Source organism: Bidens hawaiensis, unplaced genomic scaffold (genome assembly GCF_021521415.1).
Source record: "Bidens hawaiensis isolate Kalapana, Puna unplaced genomic scaffold, B.hawaiensis_p1.1 tig00050703_1, whole genome shotgun sequence".
Taxonomy (NCBI): domain Eukaryota; kingdom Viridiplantae; phylum Streptophyta; class Magnoliopsida; order Asterales; family Asteraceae; genus Bidens; species Bidens hawaiensis.
Window position 1 is genome coordinate 55,667 of NW_027499091.1, and position 11,500 is coordinate 67,166.

Below are 11,500 nucleotides of genomic sequence, written 5' to 3' on the forward strand. Positions count from 1 at the left end.
CTTGGAATGTTTTATAGTCCCGTTTTGATATTTAAACTCTGGGAATGTTTTATAATCCCGTTTTTATATTTAAACTCTTGGAATGTTTTATAGTCCTGTTTTTATATTTAAACTCTGGGAATGTTTTATAATCCCATTTTTATATTTAAACTCTTAGAATGTTTTATAATCCCGTTTTTATATTTAAACTCTGGGAATGTTTTATAATCCCGTTTTTATATTTAAACTCTTGGAATGTTTTATAGTCCCATTTTTATATTTAAACTCTGGGAATGTTTTATAATCCCATTTTTATATTTAAACTCTTAGAATGTTTTGTAATCCCGTTTTTATATTTAAACTCTTGGAATGTTTTATAGTCCCGTTTTTATAATTAACCCCTTGGAATGATTTGTTTAAATGTCTATTATTAAAACTTGAACTCACTCAGGTCAAGCTGACTTTGTGTGTATGTTAGTGTGAGTTTCAGGTTTAGAAGTGGATGCTACCGCTTGGACATGCTGGATGCTACTCGGGAGGTTGAAGGCATATCTAGTCGAAGAATTAATAATGCAAACTGTTTCTTTTAATTTATTACTATAAGCATTTAAATTTTGGTTTTGGGTACTTTTCCTGGTTTTTGGGAATTTTGATGTTATTTATTTCGCTGTTGATTACTCTGAACTGATTTTAATAAGATGAACATGTTTGGTTTTAAATTTTTGAGAATTTTTGAATATGATTACCAACTGTAGGATTCCCGGGATTCGGGGTGTTACATCCAAACACCAAAATGGGTCGTATCGATAGAGACAACTTGGTGATACTAAAATATAAAATACCGAAAGTCCGTACTACAAAGTAACGGATTAGAATTTGCACTATGAGTATACGAAAACGGAAACCGTACTACGAAGTAACGGAATACAATTAATACTATGAGTGAAAGAAACCAGAAACCATACCACAAGGTAATGGAATATAAATAATACTAAGAGGAAACAAAACAGAAACCGTACCACAAAGTAGAAACAAAAACAGAAACCGTACTACTATGAGTAAAAGAAAACAGAATCCGTACCTTAATTAAAAGAGAAAGCAAAAATAACGTCAGTCGTCAGCAAATTGTACGAGAACCTATGGTTCAATTACATTAGGATTAATTGTATAAAAAAAATGAATGATGTTGGGTGATTCGTTAACTTTAGTGACTTTTCCGACGACTACATGCTTAAAATTCGTAAATAATTATTTAGTAAATTTTATGTAGTTATATTATTTGAAGATTATCTAAGAGTAAGCTTTAGTGTTACTACCTAGTTACTACATGCATATATATATGTATGTATGTATTTCCAAGAAAAAGTATGCCCTGAAAGTTAGTGTGTTTTACACATAAAATCAAAATAGATTTAGCCTCCTAAGAAATGACCATTGAGTTTGTTTTTAGTAAAATCATAATATTTCCTTTTATATAAACAATACGAATGTGTACCAGATTCATCATTGTAGTGACCCTATGAAGAATTTGAATTAAGTAAAACATTGAATACCAACCATTAATAATAAAAAGTCATTTATTTATAAATTAATAATAAAAAGTCATTTATTTAGAAAATTGAAAAAGTTTCTTCGGTTATCCATTATAAATCTTATGTGCTGTGCATCCATGCACACTGTGACGAAAAGACAACGGAACTAACATATTAAATTGGTTTATAAAGGCTTCAGTTTTTTCTCCAAAATAACTGTTCTAATTCATCGCCGGAAAAATCAACTGTTGCGTATTCAAAACAAGTTATCAAGAACAACCGGTAGCCCGGAATCCGTCGAATACCTCATTAGTGGAGCAAAAACGGATGTCTGAAAGAGCGAGACCGAGAGCGGTAGGAGTATACGGATGCGTGATGAATGCTGTCCTGTAACGATTCGGAACGGGTCGAAACGTCAGCTTCAAATGATTCGTATAACAAAACAATATGTGGTGTTGAGATGGTGCAGCGACTAATTAGTTACGTACGTGTGATGGCGGTTCACTGGTGAAATCGGAATGGGACGTCGAATGGAAACCAAAGGGATTATATAGATACTCTATGTGGGCTTCGTGACATCTTATAGGTGGTTGCAGGCATCATACTCGATCGAGATTGTCGTAGCCGATAAGGGATTGAAATCCCATTTTTTTCTGGAAATTTGTTAGTAGCATGTGAAAGTTTTGAAATTTTATTTATTTATTTAAACTATAGAGATCACTAATGTTATCATCAAAATAAATAATTAATTTATATTATCAAGTGTTATATTGTTATATAAACATGTAGACATAGTATATCATAATTTATGTAGTATATCATAATTTGCAAAAACTTTTATTTGCGGGTATTACATTCCATATATTAACTTATATTACGCAAAAACATGTTGTAGTAAGTGTTTTGAAGTCGGTAAGGGTTTAAAACATTTTTCGATCATAACCAGCAAACGAGCCAATGTTAGAATATAAGTGTTATATATTTGTGATCGTTAAACGATTTTACACCCGATTATATGAATGAAAAATTCCTTCTAACACTTTGAAAGATTTCGAATATCATCCAATAACTTCGTCGTTTGAGTATAGGAGTATGCTGACCCAATTTGACCTAAAAACCCTTTTATATGTTTTGTAACAGCTCAGGCGAAGTTGTGATGATAACTTCTCCTGCTAAGCGAAGTTAAGAGAAGTTTGCCAGAGGAAGTTGAAAAGTCTCTATTATTTTCCTTGGGATCAACAGCGATCCTCGAACAATGTGTAAAATGCCAAGTGTTCTCAAAACTCATAGATCCGACAAAACAAACCTAATATAAGTTCACCCAGTGAACCAAAAGTCTCAAGATTCAAAGAGAAATGTGTTACATGGATACGGGAGTAATACAAAACACGCCTCAACCCAACTGAAACAATCTCAAACGCACTTACCAGAGTGTAAGCAACACACGACACAAACCCGATCATAACATACTAGCCCGAACTTACCTGAAAAATGTAAAAAGTGATACAGGCTCATGTTAGGGTTTGGTTGGAATGAAGCCTAGTCCGGTGCCGTCAAGTGCATGCAAACATGCATACGAACCAACGTGAGCCAGATGACAATCCTATCAAGCCGCACATGAAAATTTTGGAAGATAAAATGGAAAAATATGCCTTGAACTCATAATTATAACCAAACAGATGCGTAGGCCAAGTTAAGAACAACTTCGTCCACTTGTTTATGGCGAAGTTACCTTCAGCCAAAAAACAAAGTTTGAAAATTTTCAACCTTTTATAGAAAAACGTGTTATGAAATGTTAAATCCCGATAGAAATAAATAAAATAAAATCGGAAATACCTAAAGTATATATTCAATATCTCTTATTGAGATTAAACATTCTAGGTTCGATCAAGGAACACTTTTCGGATCACACATACTTTGTAAGGTCTGGTCTATTGTCGATATTGTTGTCCACTTAAGCCATGCCCATAATATTTACCTAGAGGGATAAGACCGGACACAATTTAAGTTTGTATGATCTAGTGGAACCCACATTAAAAATCCAAGAAACCACTTCGCCAAGTTTCATCAACGGTTTTACCGAACCAAGTCACCCTAACTTGACTTAAACCTTTTGCCACATGATCAAAATTTAGTTATGACTCAATACACAGCTTACAAACTCTAATTTGATTCTTGAGTCCCAGTAATGATTCCTCTCTTTCAAGTTCACGGCGTTGCTTGGATATCAAGATTGACCGACAGTAGTCTTGGAACTTTTGCTAGTGCTTTTTGCTTTTTGGTCGTTTGGCTTGTATATCATTGAGCATTTTGCATTAAACTTTTTAGGCTGGTACCTTTTTTTGTTTTGATACTTTGACACTTTAAAATCCACCATGTTGGATAAAATACATACTACTACTAGGCTCAGGTCTGCGCCACGGGGCAACATCGGGCCGAGCAAAACTGTATTCCGCTAGTATCAACATTCAGGTCTGCACCATCGCGCAACAAAGTACAGAGCTTCGCAGGAATAAATACGTATACATAAGATATATATAATAAGTACGTATACAAAAAATAGGTTTTTAAGTTGTGATCATATGACACGAGGCTTGAGTGTGACCCGGGCTTTCATCCTGGTCCTTACGCAAGACCTAGTTAAATCTACAAGACCCTAAGATGTGTCCCACATAGAACAAGTTCATTAATTTCACAAAAAGTCAACAGCCAGACCGTCCATTCATTCTCAAGGGATGAGCCTGTAGACACATAGATTACAGAGTCCATATGTTTCAGCTACAGTACCTTACGCGTGTTGATCTTACTGTTCACACGAAGAATTATATCATTTCTCACCATGAGATTTAAGACTTAAAATTTAAGAAAAAAAAAATTTTAAACAATTACAAAGGATTTATCATACCATTAATCTACATTTATTTTAGAAAACGAGTTCTGTCAAAGGATTTAGTATAAAGATCTGCCAAATTATCCAACGTGTCAACTTTCTCCAACACAATTAATTTCTTTTCAGCATGGTCCCGTATAAAATGATGTCTGATTTCAATATGCTTAATTTTACTGTGCCGAACGGGATTATTAGTGACTGATATTGCAGCAGTATTATCAATTAATATAGGAGTATGAGTAAAATTCATACCATAGTACCGCATTTGTTGTATTCACAAAACTTGTTAGCAACAACTAGAGGCTGCTATGTACTCTACCTCGCATGTGAAAATTGCCACAGAGGTCTACTTCTTGCACTGCCATGACATCAATCTTCCTCCTAGAAATTGACATCATTCTGTTGTTGACTTCCTGTTCTAATTACTACCTCCATAGACAGAATCAGTTTATGGCACCAGATCCAAATCACCTCCCTTAGGATACCAGAGACCGAGCTTAGGTTTCCCTTTTACATACCGAAAAATCCTCTTCACTGCTTTCAAGTGTCACTCCTTTGGATTAGCCTGAAAACGAGCACATAAACAAACTTCACACATAATGTCAGGTCTAGAAGTAGTTAAATACATTAAAGAATCTATCATTGAGCGGTACAAGGTTGGATCGACGTCTTCAGTACTGTCTACATCAAGTCCTAGCTTGTGATTTACACAAACATGAGTGTCGTATCGTGCACTGTCTTCCATGTTAACTTCTCAAGCATGTCATGGACATAGTTAGTTTGATGAATAAACATTCCATTCTCCTTTTGATCAACTTGTAACCCCAAGAAAAATGTCAGCTCCCCCATTGCTCTCATCTCAAATTTCTTCTTCATGACCTTCTCAAAATCTTTACACATCTCCACCTTATATGCCCCGAAGATAATGTCATCCATATACACCTGAACTAACAGAAAATCTATTTTGTACCATTTGACGAACAGAGTGCTATCAATCTTCCCTCTCACAAAACCCATTCTCTTGAAGATATTCTGACAGAATTTCATACCATGCCCGAGGTAGCTGAAGTAAACCATATAAAGCTTTACTTATATGATAAATATGATCTGGATAATTCAGATCAATGAACCCCCAATAGTTGCTCAGCATATACCAACTCATCAACCTCTTCATTCAGAAAAAGCACTCTTGACATCCGGCTAAAACACCTTGAAACCCTTACAAGCTTCAAAGGCTAGGAACAACGTTATTGCTTCCAATCTTGCCACTAGTGCAAATACCTTATTGTAGTCTATACCTTCTTACTGATTGAAACCTTTGACTACTAGTCGTGCCTTATTTCTAATAACTACTCCTTTGTCATCTTTCTTGCACTTGAAAACCCACTTGGTTCCTATGGCATGTACATCACTAGGTTTTTCTACAAACATTCACGCATCCATCTTCTTGAACTGTGCCAGCTCCTCTTGCATTACTTCAACTAAGGAACTATCCTTTAGTGCCATCTGATAATTTTTGGGTTCAATTTAATTGATGAAGCATGAGTAGAGACACTCATCGATGATACCAATCTCCTTCATTTCTACATATACACACATGTATCCTGCAATACTTCTCCTTGTATGTACCCCAGCATTAGAGTTACCAATGATGTTCTCATGTGGATGATCTTTGTGTGTTTTCAAATTTGAGAATATGTCCATTACGAGATTGTTGCGCAAGTTAGTATCAATCTCCCCCGAACTCTCTTAAGTGTGAAATGGATTATAGAAGTCGTCATTATTCCTCGTTTCCTCATTCGATGTACTAGGCTTACCAACATTGATATTTGTGGTACTTGATGATATTAGGATTGCAGCCTCGTCTTCATCATACATCATCAGAGTTGTATCTTTTCTTATGAATAATTAAAACTCTATTACGGATATAACAAGCTATGGCAACAGCCTCTGCCGGTAGTTTAAAATCTACCAACATAGTTCTTGCAGCTTCAATTAGAGTCCTATTCTTTCTTTCTGCAACTCCATTTTACTATGGTGTATACAGTGAACTGAATTTATGCTCCATTCCTTTCTGCAAAGAGAAGATTTCCATTTTAAAGTTCTTGAATTCAGTCCCTTTGTCACTTCTAATGTACTTGACTTTGCCACCGACAATATATCAACTTTAGTGATCAAGTCGATCACCATTTTTACTGTCTCATCTTTGGTTACAAGAAAATACACCCATGAGTAGCGTGAATAATCGTCAGTGATCACCAGATAGTAATATCTTCTCCTAAGACTTTTGACATCTATAGGACCAAACAAATCCATGTGGAGTAGATCCAATGGAGTGACTTCTGAGTTAACCAACTTTTTCAGATGAGATTTCTTGTGATTCTTCCATTTCTTGCAAGGAATACATTTATCTTCAAACCCAAAACTATTCATTGGTACTCCCAAAACCAGCTCATTCTTACAATATAGTTCATCTTTATTATATGAATATGTCCCATGCGTCTATGCCATAATTCAAATTCCGGCTCTGATGCTATTGAGAAAAAGCAAGATTCTTCGGTTGCTGTCGAAGCTGCTCTCATATCCATCACATAGGTATTCTTTACTCTTGGAACCCTCCTCGGTATCCACTTCTCAAGTATTTTAAATCTAGGATGCAAGACTAAGGCTTCTTCATTTGTGAAGTGCATGGAATAGACTTTGTCACAAACTTGAGAAACACTCATGAGATTATGCTTTAACTCCTCAACATAGTTTACTTTCTCCAACTTGATTTTCCCATTTGTCACAAAACCAATCCCGGTGATTTTTCCACCATTCTCACCAGCCAAATTAACATGTCCCCATTGTATAGTTTCCATTCTTGAAACAAATCTCTGTTACCCGTCATGTGCCTAGAACAATCACTATCTACAAGCCACTTGTTGTTCACAGCTCTTGCTGACTGTTCCTACACAATAAAGAAAACTTAATTAATACAGGGGAACCAAGCCATAGAGGTCTTGGGTTGTCCAGATCTTTCAAACCATGTCAACTTTTGATTATAAATGTTAGACATTCCCTATGGCTTGATATGTTTATGGAAAGGACTACTGATAATAAGAAAGCGTCGTTGAGGACGATTATTGTTGAATTCATTTCTAAACCAACTAACCCTTGAGTTTTGAAAATTTGTGATAAATCTTGGTTGGTTTGTGTGGAATTGGGGACCAAATCCTAATTTTTGGTTAATATAGCTGGTGTAGTTTTTGTTAGAATTCACATTTTTCTTTGAAGTGTGTGGCCTCGTTAAAACTTCCACCTTCCCTTCCATCAGTTTTCCTTTCTTTAAGGGACAGACGCTCGCAACATGACCCTTAAGATGACACCTAAAATTAACTTCGCCTTATCAGAGACGGCGAACTTGGGTAAGTTCGTTGTTCCTGATTCATTTCTTGATGTTTGAACAGTTGCTGGATCAAGATAGAGACAAAGCTGATCAATGTTAAGCGCCTCCAAAGGTTTGTTAATGTAATTATTATTGTAAGGAGGAGGAAATTCCGAGTAACTAAGTCCCTCATCTGATGAAGACCTCAAGGAGCTCAAAGCATGATCCAAGACAATAGAGGAATTTCTAAATTGCTCAAGTTTTCTATTTAACTCCACTATTTTTACTTGGAAATGAGCTATTTCCTTATCTTTCGAAGAAATAGTATTAGTCTTTTCTTCAACCACTTCATAAAAGAGATCTGTGACTTGGACATTTTCACCTAGTGTAGTTTTTAGCCCTCTTATATCTTTCTCATAGCTTTTAATTTTTCTAACATATTTATTCTCTTTCTCTTTTATGTGGTGATTATTTTCTTTTAGTTGATTAATCTGTTTTCTTAACTCGGTGTTCTGTGAAGTTAGTTGAGTTACTTGTTTAGTTAGATTTTAACACTTTAAGCAAGACTCATCACTACTTACCTCAGATAAAAGATCACTCAGTTCTGGCATCACTTCTATTAAATGAGCATCCATCTTCCTTGTCAAAGTCTAACTTCACCACATGAGCTTGCTCATTCACTTCTTGAACTTTCAAATTCCAATTATACTCTCCATTTTGCTAAGATACCTTAGTGTTTACTTTAGTTCTCCCACCATACTGATTACTTGATTGATTTGAAATTCTCTCCACTCTTTCATTTGTGCATTCATGAGAAAAGTTCCCATTTCTCTAATAGTTGTAGCAGCGCACCTTAGATTATTCAAAACCTGGGCTTTGACCCACAAACTTTCTCCCAGTCTTGTTCATAAACCTCTTCACTCTTCTTACTATCATAGCCACTATAGATCCATTTCTTTCGAATCATCTGCATCAATCTAGCCATAGTCTTCATCTAATGTTGTTGGATCAACTATATTTCCCTTAATGTAGTTCTCATATGACGTAATGAACAAAACATATAGAGCAATTGTTGTTCAGCCGACTTAACACTCATGGGCATCGACGAGCAGTTTGCACATTGAGGACTACCAATTGATCCACTTGAACTTGCTTCACTCTTTGTCGGTGTAACCCCTCCAGCTACAAAGCAAATATCACCATCGTAATTCATAACAACTTGAGGACTTCATTTTCACTAACATCACTTCCTGTGTAGTATGCTGTAGACCCAGAGTTTGAACTTAAAGAAACTTTGGCCCCATACATAGAAGAATCCTAAACCTTATCAAACACTGTTCCCATTCTTTTCATGTTCATTTCATACCCTCTAATTCTATTGACTACATCTTCCAATTCATACTTATCGAAATCCTTATCATCTCCGATCATTATTGTGTACATCTCCCACTTTGGTGAAAGTGCATCTAGAAGCTTTTCAACTATCTCAGTCTCGTCCACCTTGACATCAAAATTGTTGAATTCATTCATAAGATGGTAGTAGCGAGTGATGATGGCATCCAACGTCTCATTTTTCATGTACTTGAATACTGAAAACTGAATATTTAGTAATTTGGTCTTTGAGTTTCTCATGCAAACATTTCCCTCATACCTACTCTCCAAGGCATCCCACATATCTCTTTCAGTCTTGTATTTCTTAAAGGTATGGGGAATTTCTTGAGGCAATGCCATAGTAACAACTAAGGCTTTACTTTTAGCTTCATACATCTTCTTTTCGTCTTCTTCCATCAAACTATATTTCCTTAGTTGTTCCCTTCCTTCGAAAGTGGTCGTGGGTGGTATGTAACCATCTTCAATGGAAACCCACATTTTGGCATCGTGCCACTTAATATATTGTTTAAATCTTTCCTTCCAACGAACAAAGTCGGTACCTCTCAATAACTTAGGTGCTTTAGTTGTGGAACCTGACTCAACTTCAATTTTAACCAGATCAGATATATTTATAGATATATTTATAGAAGTCATATTAAGTTTTTCTTAATGATTTTGGTAAATTTTAAGTCCAAACAGTACTGAAGTTCGCCTTCGTCTCAGTGTAAGCTAAGTTATGTAACTTCACATGTTCAACCAAACTGGTCAACTTCGCCTAATTAAAGGTTTTGGTTAACTTCGCCTGGTCAAAAGTTAAGGTCAAATTCGCCTAATCAACTTCGTTTAGTCAACTTCTCCAAGTCAACTTCGTTGAGATTACAAGTTCGGCTAACGTTTAACTTCGCCTGATCTGTGAGAAACCCTAGCGACAGCATCGATGTGATGGCTGGAAAAATTAGTTTTTGTTTTTGGCTGATTTTTTGAGTGTAGGTGCCTGTTGGTATGATTATTGAATGAATATAAGCTTTGGGAATGAATATTTGGGTATTTTTGAACGTAAAACTTGTGAAAAGTCCTTTGTTCAAGTCATAATACTTGTATGATACTGCCGGACCACGCAATTAAGAGCTTGTTGCTCTGATATCAATTGTAGGTCCCTGGAATGGAACGCTACAGGAGATATCACAAACTAAAAGGGTGCGGAGTCCCCTAGTGTTTGATTACGAGTATTAATAAAGACAAGAACAATAGACAAATGATTATACCAAAGATTGCTTTGTATTGAATAATAACATTGTATCTTTTAATACACCACAAGAACTTTCACAAGTTCAACAGTAGATGGAATGAACAACCCCCTTTTTTAAAACCCTAGGTCAAATATATGTTTATATACTACATATCTTCGCCTGTTACATAATAGGCAAAGTTATCACAACTTAGCTAAACCATAAGTTCGCCTAAAGCCAACCCATCAAACCAAAACATATTTTTTATTACATACAAGACTAACAATAAACCTATGAACTACTAACACACCAAAATGCACCAACAGAGATGGTGGCGATCAAGTGGTTGTGATGATTGTAGTAGTGGCGGTGCCAGTAATGGTGACGGAGGTGACGACAGTGGCAATAAGATGGTAGTGATCAGGTGATGGCGATGGCAGTGGTGGTGGTGGCGGTTAGGTGGTGGTGGCGGTATGGTGGTGGTGGCTATTGTGGTGGTCAGGTAGTGGTCATGGTCAAGTGGTGGTGGTGGTAGTGGTTATCAAGTGGTGTTGTTGAAAGAGTATGGTGAAAAAGGAATGGATTGAAAAAATAGGGGGTGGGAAGGAATAGTTTTGATGGAATGGAATTCCATGTCTAATGGTTGATTTCATTCCATTCACCAACCGGACACTGATTTTCTCATTTCCTCACAATGACTCATTCCATTCCCCATGTCATTCATGCATACCAAATGCTACCTAAGGGTAGTTGAGGGTAATGGAATGGAGGTGGTATGGAAGAAATAATGGATAATGGAATCAGATGGTCATTACAATTCCTTTGTCTTGTTTGGTTAACCTAAGGTAATGGAATGAATTATTACTTATGATGTTTGGTAGTCACCAAAAAACGCAGGAATGAAATAGAAATGATAAAGATACCCATACTCAGAATAATAAATAAATGGCAATGGCGATTGTGGTGATGGTGGTGGTGATGGTCAGACAGTGGTGTGGTTTGTCAGGTAGTGTTGTCGAGAGAGTAAGGTGAAAGAGGAATGTAACTAAAAAAATAAAGGAGTTGAAATGAATGGTTTGATTGAATGGGATTCCTTGTATCATCGTTGATTTTATTCAATTGATCAACCAAA

At 36.0% G+C, this 11,500-nt stretch overlaps 1 protein-coding gene across 1 annotated transcript; it reads right to left on the reverse strand.

The window, feature by feature from the left end:
* Positions 1 to 9,085: 9,085 nt before the first annotated feature.
* LOC143598681 (uncharacterized) lies at positions 9,086 to 9,637 on the reverse strand. Its single transcript, XM_077076835.1, has one exon. The coding sequence runs from the start codon at positions 9,635 to 9,637 to the stop codon at positions 9,086 to 9,088; it is 552 nt and encodes a 183-aa protein (XP_076932950.1).
* Positions 9,638 to 11,500: the final 1,863 nt, after the last annotated feature.